General features: G+C 46.3%; 1 protein-coding gene across 5 annotated transcripts in view; it reads left to right on the forward strand.

The window, feature by feature from the left end:
- SPPL2B (signal peptide peptidase like 2B) overlaps positions 1 to 20,866 on the forward strand; it is a 94,144-nt gene that overhangs the window by 30,640 nt on the left and 42,638 nt on the right. For all 5 annotated transcript variants that reach the window (XR_012636293.1, XR_012636296.1, XR_012636294.1 and 2 more), the window contains exons 3-4: positions 6,845 to 7,027; positions 15,881 to 15,970. Coding sequence is in view for 1 of the 5 variants with exons in the window: in XM_074939590.1 (XP_074795691.1) it covers positions 6,845 to 7,027; positions 15,881 to 15,970 (273 nt within the window). In the remaining 4 variants the exon portion in view is untranslated. The remainder of the gene's footprint in view (positions 1 to 6,844; positions 7,028 to 15,880; positions 15,971 to 20,866) is intronic.

Raw genomic sequence — 20,866 nt, forward strand, 5'->3', positions numbered from 1 at the left:
ATTCAGCATATCTTCTACATTTCTTTATAGTCCAATGCTGATTACTTTGGCTGTGGTAGTTCCATCTATTTTGTCACAATTTTCTTCACAAATTATCAGAATAGGGGAGTTCTTAATAGATAGCGCGAAACAGTCAAACACTGAATTCCATCATTCATCTTGTGGGAGAATTCATCTGGATTCTCCTGCTTTCTTCAATGAAGCTGAAGCAAAGTTGTAGTTATGAAAGTACTTTGCAATTTCAACATTCTTCTTTATTCCTGGAGATGTACTCAAGGCTTTGGCTAAAAGATGCATGAAATGAACACTACATCCAGATGTCATAAGTTTTAGGTTCATTATCTTCTAGATTTCTTGTCATCTTTGCTACATTTGCAGCATTTTCAGTGACAATTCTTAGCTATTCACTTGACACTTGAATTTTTGTTCAGTTTGCTATAGTTTTTACTGCTGTTTCTTTTAAGTGTTCTGCTGTATGGGCATTTCCTGATGTATCCGTTGTTTCTATAAGATAGACAGCTCCGTTTCCTGTTGTCTCACAAGCACATATTACTGGATCATTGTGTACATTACTCCACCCATCAAGACTTAGATTAATGAATTTCCTGTCAATTTTTTTTGCACACCGTTCAATTTCCTTTTCATACATGGTATCCACCAACCTTCCAGCAATGTCTGCTCTCACGGTTGGAGTGTAGCCTGGCTATAATGATTAAAGCATGTCAATGAAATGTTTGTTCTGAACAAGACGAAAGGGAGAATTTGTTGCATAGGTGATCCAAGCAATCTTTTCCTTTGTGGAGTCTTCCTGAAATTTGCTGGTCCTGATTATGAACTCATTCATAGTTTTACTGGATAATGAAGGTCAGGTTCTTTGTTTTAATGCAGGTAATTTTCTGTCTGACATGTGTTTAGTTGCAGCACTAGTGGTGGTACCAGCAGATGACTCTGAAGTTGCAGACATTGCAGACGATGGATGTTCATAACCCCTTATGTCTAAGTCGGACCCTGAGACAAAATCACTCTCGCTCGGAGTATTACTCAGTGCACTTTAAAAAATGAGATTGTAAATGAAAGATTCCTCATACTGCAGCTGTTCATAGCATTGTTTAAATAGTATCATTCTAAACCCAGTTTTGTGGGAAAATTAATAAATCATAAGGGTTTACATAGATTTAGATAATTCTTATCTCTGGCAACAGGTTGAAAGACATTTTTAAAATTCATAAATGCCTAATAAAACTTCACTTTTAAACAAGAACTCTTCACTTTGGATGTTTGATTATACTGAGCAATAAAAGAATCATTTCAAAAGTCCAGCAGTAATAGTAAAAATATAATTGATAAATACTCCCACAACAAACCAACATATTAATTATATTTTGAACACAAACATTTTTGAAATTCACTAGTAATCCACCCAAAAAACAATAATCTGTTATCATTTACTAGCATAGTAAGACAAGGTAGGCAGTCCATAAGAGTGGTTCAAAAATAAATTTACTAACTAGCTCATCCCAGATTGTTCAGACATGTCCACATCATCATCATCTTCAAAGTCATTGTCTTCTGAGGAGCATTTTTTATAATGCTGTTTCATTCTGACAACCATTCAGTCTTGCATCTTCCTGTTGCCCTGTTTACATTTGGCACGTGATCCTCTTTTACCCAAAGGAACAGAATTTCTTGAAAATATTCCCAGACAGGTCTTTTTTACAATCTGGAGCCGTGGCAGTATTTTTTTCCCAGTTGTTAAAATCAGCATTAGAGGCTGTGGTCTGAAGAATTTTGTCCCTTCTGCCCACAATGTCCTGTATTCACACCAGTGTTGATCCTTTTTGGTTGCGCACACTGCTCCTTTTCCCTTGTTACATAACCCCCACCCGAGCCCTACCCCCAAAAGAACTAAAAACAGTCAAAGACTTCTGCTTGAGTAACCCAAATGCCTTTTGCACTGCAGTATTTTATTTGTTTAGTGACAGAGGGATGCAATTGCAAAATGAATGGATTTCTGTTTTTATCTGTGTACACATGCAAGGAGACAGAGCAAAGCTGTTTGCATGAAGTGCCCCATAACCATCCAGAAGGGCTCGTAGTCACTGAGCAGATCAGTGTTTTTTCCATTTGATGGAGAGGTGTCATGGTGGGTGGAGTCTCAAATATTCATAATTTGAGAACTGAGACAGTCAGACCTCAGGGAGGGAGAAGCTATAAAATAGGAATATGAGACCACCTAGGAGGGATCAGTGTATTATCTTGATGAGATATACAATTAGGGTTGCCAGGCATCTGGTTTTCGACCAGAACGCCCTCTCGAAAAGGGACCCTGGTGGCTCCGGTCAGCACCGCTGACCGTTCCATTAAAAGTCTGGTCGGCGGCGCAGCAGGGCTAAGGCAGGCTCCCTGCCTGCCCTGGCTTTGCGCAGCTCCCGGAAACGGCCGGCATATCCCTGCGGTTCCTAGGTGTAGGGGCGATCAGAGAAGCAGCGTGTACTGCCCCCGCCCCTAGAGCTGGCTCCACACTCCTATTGGCTGGGAACTGCGGCCAATGGGAGCTGCGGCGGGGGTGGCACCTGCAGGCCCAGGCAGCGTGCACTGCGCAGAGCTGCCCAGCCATGCCTCCGCCTACGGGCTGGACATGCACTGCTCCTGGAAAGAGCTGGCAGAGCCAGGGCATGCTGGGAGCCTGCCTTAGCCCCACTGCACCGCTAACCGGGAGCCGCTTGAGGTAAGCACCGCTCGGCCGGAACCTGCACCCCCTCCCACACTCCAGCCCCCTGCCTCAGCCTGCTCCCGCACTCTAAACCTTGGCCCCAGCCCAGAGCTCCCTCCTGCACCCCAACCCCCTCATCCCAGCCCCACCCCAAAGCGTGCACCCCCAGCCGGAGCTCTCACCCTCTCCCACACCCTAACCCCCTGCACCAGCCCGGAGCCCCCTCCTGCACCCTGAACCCCTCATTTCTGGCCCCACCCCGGAGCCCACACTCCTAGCCCAGTGAAAGTGAGTGAGGGTGGAGGAGAGTGAGCGACAGAGGGAGAAGGGTGGGAGTGAGAGGGGGGTGGGGCTTCAGAGAAGGGGCAGGGCAGGGGTGGGTTCTCGGGGAAGTAGTGGGGCAAGGGTATTCGGTTTTGTGCAATTAGAAAGTTGGCAACCCTATACACAATATATACGGTATCTCCTGGAGCCAGAGGCTGGATCCCAACGATTGTAATGACTTTGCCTGTCTCTTGCACCCAGTAGCAGAGCTCTTGGGTCTCCCACAGGATCAAACCCTTAATACATGGCCTATTGTGCCATATTTATAAAGCTTAACCCTAAAAGTTAGGGTTTTTTTTTTTCCCCGCTGATTCTTTTTTGTACAGAAAAGCAGCTTTTAAATCAAAGTTTTTGATCGAGGCTCATGGAGTCAAATATAGTAAAAATCTTAAATGACTCAAACTGTACCATAGAATCTCTATGGAAAGAAATTCCATGCTTGAATAATAAAAGTATAGCAGTAGGAACATACTACTTACCAACTGACCAAGATGGTGATAGTGACTCTGAAATGCTCAGGGAGGTTAAAGAGGCTACAAAAACAAAAAACCCAATCATAATAGGAAATGTCAAGTATCTCCATATTGACTGGGTATACATCACCTCAGGACATGATGCAGAGTTAAAAATTGTAGACACCATTAATGACTGCTTCTAGGAGCAGCTAGTCATGGAACCCACAAGTGGAGAGGCAGTTCTTGGTTCAATTCTAAGTGGAGCACAGGATCTGGTCCAAGAGGTGAGTATAGCTGAACTGCTCAGTAATAGCAACCACAATGTAATTCAATTTAACTTCCTTGTAGGGGGCAAAAATACCAAAGAAACCCCTCACAGTGGCATTTAACTTCAAAAAAGGGGAACTACACAAAACCGAGAAAACTAGTTAAATTTGAAATTAAAAGGAACAGTCACAAGAGTGAAATACCTGCAAGCTGCATGGAAACTATTTAAAAACACCATAATAGAGGCTCAAACTAAATGTATATCCCAAATAATAATTAAAAAAAAAAGAGGACCAAAAAAGAAGTGCCACCATGGCTAAACAATAGAGTAAAAGCGATGTTTAGGGGCAAAAAGAAATCCCTTAAAGAGGGGAAGTCAGATCTTTTTGAGAAAAATAGAAATGAGCATAAACTCTGGCAAATCAAATGTAAAATTGTAATTGGGCAGGCCAAAAAAGAATTTGAAGAGCAACTAGCAGAAGACCGAAATTAACAGAAAAATCATTTTTAGGACCTCAGAAGCAGGAAGCCTGCGCAACAATCCGTGAGGCCACTGGACGATCAAGCTGCTAAATGAGCACTTCAGGAACACAAGGCTGTTGCAGAGAAGCTAAATGAATTCTTTGCATCAGTCTTCAATGAAGAAGAGGATGTGAAGGAGATTCCCACCTATGAGTCACTATTTTTGGGTAACAGATCTGAGGAACTATCCCAGATTGAGGTGTCAGTAGAGGAGATATTGGAACAAATAGGTAACTTAAATAGTAATAAGTCATTAGGACTAGATGGTATCACTCAAGCGTTCTGAAGGAACTCAGATATGAAATTGCTGAACTACTAAGTGTGTTATGTAAACTAACACTTAAATCAGCCCCTGTACCAGATGAATGGCAAATGTTTAAAAATCAGCCTTACTTTATCTAAGGCTCTGGAGGCAATCCTGGCAATTACAGGCCGTTAAGCCTAACTTATGTACCAGGCACACTGGTTGAAACTATAGTCAGAATAGGATTGTCAGACACATAGATGAACACAATATATTGGGGAAGAGTCGAACACAGCTTTTGTAAAGGGAAATAATTCCTCACCAATCTACTAGAATTCTTTGAGGGAGTCAGCAAACATGTGGACAAGGGTGATCCAGTGGATATAGTGTACTGGACCTTTGATAAGGTCCCACACCAAAGGCTCTTAAGTCAAGTAAACAATCCTGGGATAAGAGGGAAGATCCTCTCCTGGATCAGTAACTGGTTAAAAGACAGGAAACAAAGGGTAAGAATAAATGTTCAGTTTTTACAACGGAGAGAGGTAAAATAGTGGGATCCCTGAAGGATCTGTACTAGGACTGTGCTATTCAACAGACAGTAGACACTCATTGGTAGCAACATATTGGTGCCCTTTTGCTATGTTGCTCTAAAGCGGCTGTTGCTGTTATGGGGAGTGTCATTTGACCAAGGGTGTATGAAGAGTTAAGTATGTTTCGGAAGGGATGGGGTAGCCATGTTGTGTTGGGGGGGGTCAGTTGGAGGGGGACCCCAAGATTGGGGGAATGGGGCAGGGGAACCCTGGGTTTGGCAGGGGAGCCTCTAGTCAGCAAAACGGCTGAGCGACCCAGCTGCCAGGGACAGGCTGAGGATGCTCCCCCTGGCAGCTCATACTCCACTGTGGCAAGGGATGGATGGCTGGGGCAGGCACTATGTGCAGCCTGCAATGGAGGGGGGGGAGCGGGTTGGCGGCTTCTAGCACAGACAGCAGAGATGGGAGGGGGGAAGGGGACAAGTCAATGCCCTGGGAAGGCCCGATTCCCCACTGCAAAACAGCGCATCCATGCCCTGTCCCCAGCAACCAAGATGGAGGGGACAGCTCAGTGCACCGGGGGGGAAGACTCCCCGATACGTCCAACTGCAAAATTGTCCTGTTCTGTTCATTCTCACTGAAGCATCTGGCACTGGCCACTATCAGAAGACCGGATACTGGGCTAGATGAGCCATTGGTCTGACCCAGTATGGCCATTCTCATGTTATAATTCAGCATTTTTATTTAAATGTTTTAAGAGATTATAATAAGTTTAAGCCTTAAAATATTTTGTATTAGTCAGATTTCACTTTAAACAGAAAAAAAACTTATAATTTAAATAACAATAAAAACCCAATTTTAAATAATCCAATTTAAATTTTAAAAAATCAATGTTGTTCTATTTTTTTTTTTTTTAAACCATTAGTTTTTATCCACCCTGAATTACAGGGAAAGTCTTGCTCAGGCCTTGAATCCTTGGGATGGACCTTCAGTACAGATGCAATCATTGGATAATTTAGCTTCTTCGCTCTCAAAAGTCTCTACTGAGTATGTGCAAAAGCTTACAACTTGTCCAAGTTTGGGCTAATTTGCATGGGAATGGCAAACAGCACAATGCTGACACCAGGCCGACCCCCTCCCTCTGCAAAATGTCAGTTCCCTACATCAAACATGGCATCGCTAAGGTTTCTCAATAGAACAGTTGTACAATTCTTTTTTTAACATTGGCAAAACATTTCTCCCCAGTCTTGTTCTTGGAAGCAGCTGAACTATTTTAAATGAACCTTTCCAAAAAAATTCAGCCTGGGGCAGATGATCACTTTGGAAAATTTCAGACCAAATTGTTAAAGTTTGGCCACGCTATAAGCAACTGAAAATAGGGTCTTATATTAAGTGTGGGGCAGTGTTAACTGTAGGTGGTGCTAGTAGTGCTGTCTATAATACAAGTAAGATGGGCAGCGTGTCAGTTCATGCTACTGTGAGACCTCTACAACTCTCGTTTCCTGACTTGAATGTTCAAAGTAACCTGGACGTCATTTTAATAGAAGTGTTGTGTTTTACTACAACTTACATGCAGATATTTGTGCCTGCTCCTTAGATCCTGGAGGGAGGGGGGTGTGTGTGATGATGGTGGGGGATTGTTTGTATGTTTGTTTTGTAAATGGCAATTCTTGCTTAATATAAAGAAATTAAGAGTGATATTTTTTCCTAAGACTTCATGTATAAGTTTCTGCTCTTGGTTTTTCAACTAATGATTCTTGTTTTTCAACTAATGTTTCTTCCTCTCCAGTCCCTCTTGCAGCTTCAGGATCAAACAGCATCTGTGTTGTGTTCTCCTTCTGATGTACCAGATGGGGGATTTCATAACAGAATCCCTATGGTGATGCGGGGGAACTGCACCTTCTATGAGAAAGTCAGGCTTGCTCAGATCAATGGAGCCCGGGGGTTGCTGATAGTCAGTAGAGAGAAACTGGTGAGTCTATTCCTAGTTATTATCTGCAGTACTGATGTATCTCTGATGTTAGTCTTGGTTATAAAACTTTATTTTTCATCTGGACTTCATTCTTGATAAATTGCTTTGTCTCAGTGCTTCCCACAGTTGCTATTTTTAGCTTATTTGCGTTTGGGTTTTCTGACCTGGAGGGTTTCTTCCTACAATTAATGCCTCTCTGTGGGCATGTGATGACTCAGCCTGCAGTATTTTGGTCTTACTAGGACCTGTACGAGAGGCTGTGAAGCTGCATATAAAGTTACTCATGTTCTTAGCCAACAGAAAAATATATGTTCATTCCTGATATGTTGCCTGAATAATTGCTGTTTTGTGAATAATTTTGTTAAATTTTTCTATTTGTGGCATTTAATATTTATTAATTAAGCCAGAGGTTTTACTCACGTAGTGATGGTTCCCAATGGGACTTGTACCTGTGTATATAATGCCCCTGGGTGAAGTCTTGCCTATCATTAAACACTTGGCTTCTTTCACAACTGAGGTCATTGGAGCGTTTCTTCTCTCGTCCAAACATACAATCCTCTAGCTTGCTTGTAGTACATGTATTTCTGTAAATAGTTAAAAATAGTATTTCAGTATTCGTTTAGACTATTTGAACCCTTGCTACTGGGGGTTTTCCCCCATTTCCCTTCCCTCTCCCTGGGCCCCGGCATGCCTCTGTCCCAGGGGTTTAAACCATGTGGGGTCTGCCAGAAGCTGATGCCAAAGGGCGACCCACACACGGCTTGTCTGAAGTGCCTGGGAGAGTCCCATCAAACAGACAGGTGCAAAATTTGTAGGAGTTTCCACCCCAGAACCAAGAAGGAAAGGGACCACACGCTAAAGCTGCTGCTTATGGAAGCAGCTCTGTGGCCAGTCAGAATCGAGCCTCCCATGGATGCAGCACCGGGCTCCTCGGCATTGCTGTGCAGCGTACTGGCTTCAATCTGGGACGCGGCACCAAGGAAGAACTCTGGGGTCAGAGACCCACGGCACTGGCACACCCCAGCACCGAAGACTGCTTCACGCGTGGAATCGTGGCACTGCTCTCAGTCACCTGTGCCACAAAAGAAGCACAGGAAGACAGACGGGGGTGTTCCCCCCCTTGAGCATGAGAGCATGAGCCACCTAAAGGAGTGAGACCTGTGCCGGGCCACTCCTCCCCGCATGCATACCAGCAGGCATCATCAACTCCGGGCCCACACCAGGACCCATCGAGTCCAGCACCACTTGAGGAGGGCCAAGTGGAGGACTTGGACCTTCCCTCCACACTGGAGACCTTGGAGGCAGACAGGGATCTCCTAGCCCTGACGGTTCCGCACTCTCCTGACCAATGTGAGAGGCACCGGTCCCAAAGCATCTCAGAGGCCTCTGGTGCAGACCTGGGGAAACCAGTGATGATGCGGCACCGATCCCCATCTCCCCAGCACCAATCCCTGGCACCGACAGGCATGGCGCCACCTTGGTCACCACGTTTGGACTTCTCGGACTCCTATGTGTTCCAGAGGAGCCGGCACAGGAGTCGGCGAAACTCTCAGACTGCGAATATGCACAGATTTTCCCTCCGGTGCTGTGGCCAGCGCAGTGGCCTTTTTGGACCCCATGGGCGTACCATCCGTTGCAGGGGTCCGTCTCCAGGTACTTCTTCTCGGTTGCATCTGAGGGAAGGGCTGCATCCAGGACTAGGGACCCCTCACTGGCATTGGCATCAGGCAGCGTTGCCACAGAGGGCACAGTGGCTGGCACTGAGATGGGGGCGGTGACAGACAACAGGCTGCTTTGAGGAGCCAGGCGGGCAGGAGGGACCCTCCCTGGCACAGGCTTCCTCATCATCTTCACCCAACAAGGTGGTGGTGGGAACCTCCCAGGGCCCTCCTCCACCTGACAGCAGAGCCCACCTGCAACTCTTGAGGCGGGTGGCTCAGAATCTGAGCATCCAGATGGAGGAGTGGCACTTTCCCTGATTTAAGACTATTCAGGAGAACACCAGAACTTTGTGGCAAACTCCTACCTCTTAAACTTCCACAGCAAAGGGGTCAAAAGAAAATATTTCATGCTCTCCAAGGGTTACAAATACCTATTTACACATCCCCCACTGGACTCAGTGGTAGGGGCGGTGGTTAATGCGAGGGAGAGGCAAGGGCAGCAGGGGCTTACTCCTCGAGCTAAGGACACAGACGCTGGATCTCTTTGGGAGGAAGATATACTCCACCAAAGGGCTCCAGCTTTGCATCACAAATCAGCAGGTGATCCTTAACTGCCACAATTTTAAATTGTGGGACACGATGCCCAAATTTTCAGACCTTTTCCCGGTGGACTCCAAGTCCGAATTCTCTGCCCTGGTGGATGAGGGCAAGGCTATGGCCAGGACATCACTGCAGGCCATGCTGGACTCAGCAGACTCGGCCACTTGCGCCATGTCCTCAGACATCACAATGCGACAACATTCCTGGCTGCATGCCTTGGGCCTCCCCACAGAGGTCCAACAAACTATACAAGATCTCCCATTTGAAGGTGCCATGCTGTTCTCAGAGAAAACAGACTTGAAGCTTCATAGTTTGAAAGACTCCCGAGCCACTCTGAGATCGCTGGGGGTGCACACAGCAGCCACCCAGCATAGACACTTAGGCCTCAGGCTGTGCCCCAGCCGTATCAGGGCCAGCCTCGTCAGGACCACAATTGCAGGCAGGTGAGAAATCACAACCTGCGTCACCAGCCCCAATCCCCAAACAACCAGGGGTCTGGGTAGTCCAAGCAACCACTGGGCCCCAGGCAGGCCTTTTGAAGATGCGCCCAGGGCGACATACCAACCCGAGCACTACATCCTCCTTTACCCTTTTCAGCACTTCTATCCCATTTCTACTAGGCGTGGTCCCAAATCATCTTGCACGGTTGGGTCCTTTGCATAGTAGAAATGGGATAATCTCTCCAATTCTCCTTGCACCTTCCCTCTTCAGGAACCCTTCTCATGAGCAACTACTTGAACAGGAGATATGAACCCTCCTACTGGCAGGACTTTCAAAGGAGGTTCCACTGGAGCTCAGGGGCAAGGGGTTCTACTCCCAGTATTTCCTAATACCAAAATCAAAGGGGGGCCTCAGACCCATCTTGGACCTGCACCACCTCAACAGGTTCATGAAGAAACTAAAGTTTCGTATGGTCTCCTTGGCCACCATTATCCCGTCCCTGGATCCAGGAGATTGGTATGTTGCCCTCGTCTTGAAGGACACATACTTCCACATTTCCATAATCCCACCTCACAGGCGCTTCCTAAGGTTTGTAGTGGGGGGCATGCACTGCCAATTCGCAGTACTCCCGTTTGGCCTGTCATTGGCACCTCCGGTGTTCACCAAATGTATGTCAGTCGTGGCCACCTTCCTGCAGAAAAGGCAAGTTCAGGTATTTCCATACCTCGACAACTGGTTAGTGAAGGGCCGGTCCAGGACACAAGTGGATCAACAGGTCAGCCTGATAAGATCCACTTCTGACACACTGGGCCTACTCTTAAACACTCAAAAGTCAATGCTCACCCCTACTGAGAGAATAGAGTTCATAGGGACGGTGCTAGACTTGAGGCAGGCCAGAGCATTCCTACCTCAGTCCCGCTTTCAGGTTATACACGACATCATACAAGACCTCAGACAGTTTCCTACAACCACGGCAAGGAATTGCTTGAAACTCCTTGGGCACATGGCGTCCTGCTTGTATGTGGTGCAACATGTGAGACTCAGACCTCTCCAGGCCTGGCTAGCCTCCAAGTATCAACGAAGCAAACACAGCCTAGACGGTAGTCACACTTCCACCGTGGGTTCTTGAGTCTCTTCAGTGGTGGCTCGACCCCCAAATGGTATGTGCATGGGTCGCCATCTCCAAACCATGCCCCTCATTGTGTCTGGTCACCAACGTGTCGGCAATGAGGTGGGGAGTGCACCTCGGAGAGCACAGAACTCAGGGCTTCTGGTCTCCAGAGGAGCTGTTTCTTCACATCAATGTCAGGGAGCTGAGAGCAGTTCATCTGCTGTGTCAGACTTTCCGGCCTCATCTGGAGAGCAGATGCATATCAGTCCTGATGGACAATACAACAGCAGTGTTTTAGATCAATAGGCGGGAGAGCATGCATCTCTCCCCTACGTCAGGAAGCGCTCAAGCTCTGGGAGTGCTGCATAGGACACTTCCAAGAGTATTGAATGTGCTACCTGCCTGGGTCTCAGAACAAGATAGCGGACCATCTCAGCAGGTCTTTTCACAATCACAAGTGGTCCATTCGCCCAGACATAATAAGCAATATCTTCCAATGATGGGGAGTTCCCCATATCGATCTGTTCACCACAAGGGGCAACAGGAAGTGCTGCAATTCTGCTCCTTCCTGAGCCATAGTCTGGGCTCGTTGGCAGACTCATTTCTTCTTCCATGGAATCACAGAATCATAGATTTTAAGGTCAGAAGGGACCATTATGATAAATTAGTCTGACCTCCTGCACAATGCAGGCCACAGAATCTCACCCACCAACTCCTGTAACAAACCCCTAACTTATGTCTGAGCTATTGAAGTCCTTAACTCGTGGTTTAAAGACTTGAAGTTGCAGAGAATCCTCCAGCAAGTGACCCGTGCCCCACGCTGCAGAGGAAGGCGAAAAAACCCCATGGCCTCTGCCAATCTGCCCTGGAGGAAAATTCCTTCCCGACCCCAAATATGACAATCAGCTAAACCCTGAGCATGTGGGCAAGACTCACCAGCTAGACACCTGGGAAAGAATTCTCTGTAGTAACTCAGATCCCACCCCATCGGGCATATCTACTGCTAATAGTCAAAGATCAATTAATTGCCAAAATTAGGCTATCCCATCATATCATCTCCTCCATAAACTTATCAAGCTTAGTCTTGAAGCCAGATATGTCTTTTGCCCCCAGTGCTTCCCTTGGAAGACTGTTCCAGAACTTCACTCCTCTGATGGTTAGGAACCTTTGTCTAATTTCAAGTCTAAACTTCCTGATGGCTAGTTTATATGCATTTGTTCTTGTGTCCACATTGATACTGAAGAACCACCTCTTCTACACGTTCTCTCCTATCCCGCTCGTTCACAAGGTCCTCCTCAAAATCTGCAGGGACGGAGCCTTGGTGATCCTGGTAGCACCAACCTGGCCATGTCAGCATTGGTACACCATGCTACTGGAGCTATCAGTGCATACTCCAATCACTCTGCCTGTAGTACCAGACCTCATCACTCAACATCACAGCCAGCTCCAGCATCCCGATATCGAGTCTCTCCACCTCATGGCTTGGAAGCTGCGTGGTTTAATCCACTAGAGTGCTCATGCTCAGACCCCGTGAGGGAGGTTCTTCTGGGCAGCAGAAAACCATTGACCAGGACTACCTACTTAGCCAAGTGGAAGAGACTCTTGATTTGGTGTTTACAGAGCCATATCCCTCCGACACAATCTCCCAGTCCCTTTATCTTGGACTATCTGCTAAAGTTGAAACAGCAGGGCTTGTCACACTCATCAGTAAAGGTTCACCTGGCTGCCATCTCGGCTTTCCACCCAGGAGAGGCGGGCCACTCCATCTTTGCTAGCCCGATGGTGTGACATTTTCTTAAAGGACTAGATGGGCTATATCCTCAAATCCAGTGGCCAGCTCCGGCTTGGAACCTTAACCTGGTGCTCTCGAGCTGATGGGGCCTCCGTTTGAGCCCTTAGCGACATGCTCACTGTTCTATCTGTCTTATAAAGTGGCTTTCTTAGTCACGATAACTTCAATCAGGAGGGTGTCTGAGCTGAAGGCCCTCACATCTGACCCTCCCTATATCATCTTTTACAAAGACAAGGTGCAGCTTCGACCTCACCCAGCGTTGCTCCTGAAGGTGGTCTCAAATTTCCATACCAGCCAAGACATATTTCTTCCAGTTCAGGCTCCACTACCTAGATGTTTGGCGGGCATTGGCTTTTTATACTGAAAGAACAAAGCCGTTCTGCAAGTTGAACCAGCTGTTTGTCATGGTGGCGGATAGGGTGAAGGGTCTCCCTGTGTCCTTCCAAAGGATATCATCGTGGATCGTGTCCTGTATCCAGGCCTGCTATGACCTGGCAAAGGTCCCTATCCCCGCACTGATGGTGCATTTCACCAGAGCTCAGGTTTCCTTGGTGGCCTTCCTGGCCCAGGTTCTGATCCAGGAGATCTGTAGAGTGGCAACACGGTCCTCGGTTCACACCTTCACTTCCCATTATGCTATCACCCATCATGCCTGGAATGATGCAGCATTCGGCAGAGCAGTGCTTCAATCAGCTGTTCCATGAACTGGATATGTGTCAACAGTGTGCCCTTGTTGCCAAGAAGGCCAATGGCATATTGAGCTGTATTAGTAGGAACATTGCCAGCAGATCGAGGAACGTGATTATTCCCCTCTGTTCGGCACTGGTGAGGCCACATCTGGAGTACTACGTCCAGTTTTGGTCCCTCCACTACAGAAGGAATGTGGACAAATTGGAGAGAGTCCAGGGGAGGGCAACAAAAATGATTAGGAGGCTGGGACACATGACTTACCAGGAGAGGCTGAGGGAACTGGGCTTGTTTAGTCTGCAGAAGAGAAGAGTGAGGGGGGATTTGATAGCAGCCTTCAGTTACCTGAAGGGGGGTTCCAAAGGGGATGGAGCTCGGCTGTTCTCAGTGATGGCAGATGACAAAACCAAGAAGCAATGGTCTCAAGTTGCAGTGGGGGAGGTCTATGTTGGATATTAGGAAACACTATTTCACTAGGAGGGTGGTGAAGCCCTGGAATGGGTTACTTAGGGTGGTGGTGGAATCTCCATCCTGAGAGGTTTTTTAGGCCCAGCTTGACAAAGCCCTGGCTGGGATGATTTAGTTGGTGTTGATCCTGCTTTGAGCAGGGGATGGGACTAGATGACCTCCTGAGGTCTCTTCCAACCCTAATATTCTATGATTCTATGAATGCCGACCACACCTCCTGGGTAAGGCTTGAGAATCACCTAATTGGAATTGACATGAGCAAACACTTGAAGAAAAAACAGTTACCTACCTTTCATAACTAACTGTTGTTCTTCAAGATGTGTTGCTCATGTCCATTCTAAAGCCACCTGCCTTCCCCTCTGTCAGAGTAATCCAGCAAGAAGGAACTGGAGAGGTGGTGAGTCAGCACGGTCCTATATGCAGCGCCATGAAGTCACGACTCCGGGGGCTCCACAGCCGACCCGACTGGTACTGCTAGGGGAAAAATCTTCTGGTGACTGTGCACGCGGCACGCACCCACCTAATTGGAATGGACCTGAGCAACACATCGCAAAGAATAACAGTTAGGTAACTTTTTTTTTTTGTTGTTGCCTTTTTCTGTTATGCCCTTTAGTGGCTGATATCTGTCAGGTTGCAGACCTATTTAAAGTGTGACACTTTTTTAGGGATGCCTTGACATCTTTTTTTCAGTTTTATGAGTTCAACTATAAAAACAGATTCTTTTAATATTGGATATGACTAGAGAATGGCATTGCAATGTGGACATGAATCCAGAATAGTTGTCCCTTGTGTCTTGAGAAAGTTAAATTGAATCTGACATCACCATGCAAAATTTCTTGGCGCTTAATACTATCCTTTTGGGGAAATGCTGATACGCATCTTTATCGTTTAAAGTAATATGTTAACCTGAGTGCTGGGTCTTAAAACCTCACTATAAAATGCCGTTTTGGAAATCTATTTTGCATTTCCAGTCAAATTAACATTTATTGTTTTCAGAGGCCTTTGTAAGACAGGGCTGTTGTAAACTTTCCTAAGTGAATTTAATAATGAAGGATTAATCAGCTCTACAGTTGATTTGGGGAGCAGAGGGGTCGTAGGTGCTATTGTAAGATAAATAATGTTGTTCTTAGATGAACAGACAATGATTTGCAAGTGTCTGTAACGGATCTTTTCTGTTCTAGTAAATGTATAGTGATACTGAGATCAGGGTGTAGCCATCTTTTGCATACATAAAACAGCACATGATCCTAAATTGTATTATTTTTATCTACCATGAGGAAAAGGTTTATTAATCTGCTTCTCCTGCCTATGCAGAATGGCTGTTGGTTTGAGATGTTGATGTCTCATACACAGACTGAAGGACACTAGAACAGATTCAAAGAATCATAGTAGATTAGGGTTGGAGGTCATCTAGTCCAACCCCCTGCTCAAAGCAGGACCAAGTAAATCATCCCAGCCAGGGCTCTGTCAAGCCGGGCCTTAAAAACCTCTAAGGATGGAGATTCCACCACCTCCCTAGGTAACCCATTCAAGGGCTTCACCACCCTCCTAGTGAAATAGTGTTTCCTAATATCCAACCTAGACCTCCCCCACTGCAACTTGAGACCATTGCTCCTTGTTGTGTCATCTGCCACCACTGAAAACAGCCGAGCTCCATCTTCTTTGGAACCCCCCTTCAGGTAGTTGAAGGCTGCTATCAAATCCCCCCTCACTCTTCCCTTCCCTTCCCTAGACTAAACAAGTCCAGTTCCCTCAGCCTCTCCTCATAAGTCATGTGCCCCAGCCCCCTGATCATTTTCGTTGCTCTCCGCTGGACTCTCTCCAATTTGTCCACATCCTTTCTGTAGTGGGGACCCCAAAACTGGACGCAATACTCCAGATGTGGCCTCATTCACATTATTATGGACAGTAAATCGGCCTCTTGTAACTTTTACTGTTGTTTTGTGTTAGGCATTTGGTTTATTTTCTGTTATAATCCCAAATGTTAATATGTCTTGTTCCTTTCAAAAACTTTTCAAATGATTAGAAATAGACCTTTACCTCTACTAAAGAAATACAGCCAGCTCTACAAAGACTTCTGTTCTGACTTTCAGGCTCCCCCAAAAGGTAACTGGAGTCAGTATGAAGAGATTGATATTCCTGTGGCTTTGCTCAGCTACACTGACATGTTAGATATTGGAAAGGTAAGCACTTTATAGAACAATTTCACTTATACCATCTGAAGCATGTCATGCCACAGCAGTGTGTTTGCAGTGCATTTTAGAAGCTTTTTAAGATGGGCACTTTTCTCAATGAGTGAATGGTTACTGTAAACCAATAAGCTTATTTTTCCTGTCTTAAGTATCCACAAAAATGAAATTCTCTACAGAGAGGCTTATGCTGTATCTTCAGTGTGAAACCCAGTGGGCACTAAATGAGATGGTATAATTTAGAATGCTTTGGACTTGACACCAATATCATGAATAAGTAAAACCATCACCTTGCTCTCAAATATTTTTACTAAGGTTTTGAGTCTATCTCCACGGCAGATTTACTCCACACTAAATCGAGTTACTCTGGTGTGAAAATACCTGCATACACACAATATAATTCATTAGCCTGCCCCAACTCTGCATTTATTGCAAACTCTGAACTCCTCTTTCAAGGTGTGCTAAGTTCGATATAAGTTGAGTTCGTGTGGTCAGTTCATGTGCGCACAGTGCTGCTGCACACTACTTTGGCAGTCGTCCAACTGCTGTCTCACGCTGTTTTGCAGGCATCTGTTACTGACCTGTGTGTTTACTTGTGTGCCCTCTACGGCTCTGTAGTCAAGTTGACTGTATGTCCCCTCCCCCTAACTAAAATTTGGCACATGCCAGGATTGGTCCATTTGCTCCTTGATTCCTGTATATTGACACTGTAGCAATATCATTCCAGCAGCATTTACAACGTGCCTCAAGCAGCCATGCTGAGACCCTAGATCTCCTCACCATCTGGGAAGAAGTATTGGTGGAACAGCTTCTTGGGGCAGCGATTGGAATAAAGATGTGTTTGTGGACATTGCTGGTCAGAGGTCCTCAAGTGGTCAAAATTGGATTGCTGACCAGTGCCAGATAAAGAGCCAACAGCTCAAGAGGACTTATGCTAAAACCAGGGATGCTAGGAAACAGACTGGCCATGGAAATATAACCTGTCCATTTTTTGAGGAGCTGCGCAGGATTTTGAGTAGTTGCACTACTACTGAGCCCAAGGAAGCTGTGGACGCTGCATTTCCCTCTTCCCATGGATAAGCAGCACGAGGCATCAAAGGAGGAGAATGAGGAGGGCAGTGAAGAGCTCTCCCTGGAAAGCCAGACTCTCTTTAGAACTCAAAATGCTGAGGGTGAGCAAGTAGAAGCCATCCTGATTCTCAGCAGGAAACCCAGCCCGGAGGCAGAACCTCTCAAGGGAATCTTGGCATATATCTGTCTTTACAATTTATTATTGCACTATATTGCTGTACTAACTTCTATTTTTTGAGTAGTGTCCCTATGGGTGCTCCCCTCAGCTGCACATGCGCCTCTTGAGCACTTGATTGGAGGCTTTCAGCTAGCAGTGTCCATTTGGCCTACACGTGCATTCTAAGCCTATTTGTGCCAGACACCGAAGCTTTATAGGGATGCGTGGGTGAACCACCTTCAGTTCCTTCTCAACTGCCTTGGCCAGAGTTGGAGCCTTAGTGTGTCCACCTTGAGCATGCCTCAGCCTTTCTGTTTTTCCTTAGCGTTACAATATTTAGTGTAAAGAAAAGGAGTACTTGTGGCACCTTAGAGACTAACAAATTTATTTGAGCATACGCTTTTGTGAGCTACAGCTCACTTCATCGGAAGCATGTAGCTCACGAAAGCTTATGCTCAAATAAATTGGTTAGCCTCTAAGGTGCCACAAGTACTCCTTTTCTTTTTGCGAATACAGACTAACACGGCTGTTACTCTGAAACTTGTCAATATTTAGTGTAGTGGTTGTTAGTTGTGAGTTTAGTTCAGTGGTTCCCAAACTTGTTCTGCTGCTTGTGCAGGGAAAGCCCCGGCCGGGCCAGGCCAGTTTGTTTACCTGCTGCATCCGCCGTTTCGGCCAATTGCGGCTCCCTCTGGCCGCGGTTCACTGCTCCAGGCCAATGGGGGCTGCAGGAAACGGCGCGGGCCGAGGGACGTACCAGCCGCCGCTTCCAGCAGCCCCCGTTGGCCTGGAGCTGTGAACCATGGCCAGTGGGAGCCGCAATTGGCCGAAACTGCGGACGCGGCAGATAAACAAACCAGCCCGGTCCGGCAGGGGCTTTCCCCGCACAAGCGGCAGAACAAGTCTGGGAACCACTGGTTTAGTTTGTATAGGTAGTGAGGGGGTTGTTTGTTCTCTTGTTTTCTTGGCAGGGTATGCCAGCTCGCTAGGCTTCAAACACTGCCTCTCGTGCTGAAAGGCTATATCTGTAAGCAACAGATACTCTAAGTGCATCCATTGCTTGGGGGAGTCCCACTTCTCCCAGAAGTGCAACATCTGTTTGGCCCTCAAGTCTAGGACAATGAAGATCAAGCTAAGACTGCTTCCTGTGACCAGAACCAGGTCAGGAGACATCCCTGTACATCTGTCCCCAGACAGATTCAGAGCCTCGTCTACCTCATGGCAGGCTTTTCCTGAGGAAGGGAAGACTTTGGAGGCTTCTGGGAAGACTCCCCAAAAGAGGAGGGTTGAGATGCCCATCAAAGAGCCTGCTCCAAAAAGGACCAGGTTCCGGACCAAGTCTTTGGTCTCTGAGGGAACCATTGAGGCCAAGTTTCAGAGTAGCAGGCATGTTAGTCTGTATTTGCAAAAAGAAAAGGAGTACTTGTGGCACCTTAGAGACTAACAAATTTATCTGACTACAGCTCACTTCATCAGATGCATCCGATGAAGTGAGCTGTAGCTCACAAAAGCTTATGCTCAATTAGTCTCTAAGGTGCCACAAGTACTCCTTTTCTTATTGAGGCCAAGGACTCCTCCACTGATATGGGTGGGGCTGGGAAGTCCCAAAGCTGCAAGTAGAAGACATGGCTCAGTTAGGGCCCCGATACTCTCTACCAGCAAAGAGAGCAAGCGTAGGACATGTCGAGTTTGGCCCAGTCATCGGTACTTATGTGTCCGGCCCAGCTTTCAGTACCAATGCAGTCTGTCCAACTGCTGGTACCAGTGCATTCGGCATCTTCAGCACTGAACAAACAATAATGCCCCACCTTCAACTGCAGTGCGTTCATCGTTGGAACATGCCACCATGTTGGGACCGGATTCCTTCTTGGTACCTTGGGAATTCTGATACTCTAAGGACCAAGGTATCAAATGAACCAGAGACTCTGCTTTTTATGGTACCGAGCACCTTTCAGTATCAAGACCACAGTCTCCAGGCCACTGTCCTCCATCACCACAGGAGACTCATCCACTTTCAGCAGGTGCCCCCACATGAGATGATGTGGAAGATGAAGAAGACTCTCAATGGGTCCTCTCTGTTTCAGTCAGGGATTCACCAACATACCCCTTCAGGAATCCCTTTCCAGCTAATCAGAAGGAGTATTGTACTGATCACCAAGGGTGATAGAACCAACCCTATATGCCACCTTCCCTTCTATATGGACCACAATGACCATATTGGGACTGCTGGGTGGCCTATCGACAGCAGTTTGCCAGACCACCAGTACCATCTCATAGGGAAATCAAGGTTTTGCAACCTACCCCTCGCCAACCAACCCCCACACTGGAAACCTTTGAGGAACAGGAAGCTAGGGCAAATGAGGAGGCCATCCCTGAAACTGCCATCTCCTCTTCATCGCTGGATGAGGCAGTCATGCCTCCATCACCTTCTATGGCTGATGACTTTCCATCCCAACCCCTCCAAAAAAAGTAAACGAGAGAACTGGAGGTTGTATTTTAGATTGGAGAGGGAAAATGACAGGAAGCTAGCCAGAGACAGTGTTACAGTGGCCAGAGACATGCAGAGGCAACTCCTGGAGACAATACAGAAGGAGAATGCTCTGCTCTGCTGTGGTACATGCTACAAGCTGGTACACAGACAATACAGTGCCATAACCAGGACCCAGCCATGTCTGCAGCCCCTGGACAATACAGGGTACTGGGAACACCGGCATATGTTCCCCCCCCCGTGCTCCCACAGCCATGCTCCCCCTGCCATTCCCCTCCCAAACTCAGGGAAGTGAGGACAATTGCACCTGCGAGCCCAGCTCTTTTGAGCTATCTAATGCCCCTGCTAACTTTGAGCCCATGCATGCAACACCGGAAAATGAGAAGAAGCAGCAGAGGCAAGTCATATACTCGTCCATGAATTGGAGCCCCGCTCTTAATCCCCCTATTGCTGTGTGCTGCTCTCCACTGCACTGTGTCACTTTATAGCTGTGTTTCATTGTTGTTTTAATTAAAGCTTTGTTATTTCTTGTTAGATACTAAATTGTTTAATAATAAAAACCATTAAAATTAATTCATAAAGAATCTGCAGTGCATAATATAGAAAATCTGTAAATATTGCATAAATCGTAGGTTTTTATGAAAGTGTAAAGGCGCACACATGATAAAATGAGGACTGCTGTTAGAGAGCTTATTCCTTCACTCTCCCACTTCCCTGGTCCTTCTCGCATGAACAGAGAGCAACAATACCCGAAGTCCGAAGGTGTAAACAATTCGATGTTTATTGGGGTGAACTTCCAGCGAGCTTAAATACAAGTTCCTTTTTCCTTATTTTCGAATCCCAACTTACTTCCTGTTTGCCCCTAATTTATATAGTAATATTCTTAGCTATACCTTAACCAATCATTCTACTGAAATTTAACTAACCAATCCTAACATATTGTAACATGATTAGCTAACCAATTATATCCCACCACAATAATTAGATTACACCCAGCAAAATTAATTATACAGCAGACAGAAACAATCACAGAACCAGACAGAGATTATACAGACAAACAATAGCAAAGTGGGAACTATAATGACAAAACAATACAGAAGTGATGATTTCACATCCCAGCTATTGATAAGTGAGTTCTTGCCAGACAGGATGCTATCAAACTAAGTTTCCTTTT

The sequence above is a fragment of the Natator depressus genome, chromosome 25, assembly GCF_965152275.1.
Source record: "Natator depressus isolate rNatDep1 chromosome 25, rNatDep2.hap1, whole genome shotgun sequence".
Lineage (NCBI taxonomy): Eukaryota > Metazoa > Chordata > Testudines > Cheloniidae > Natator > Natator depressus.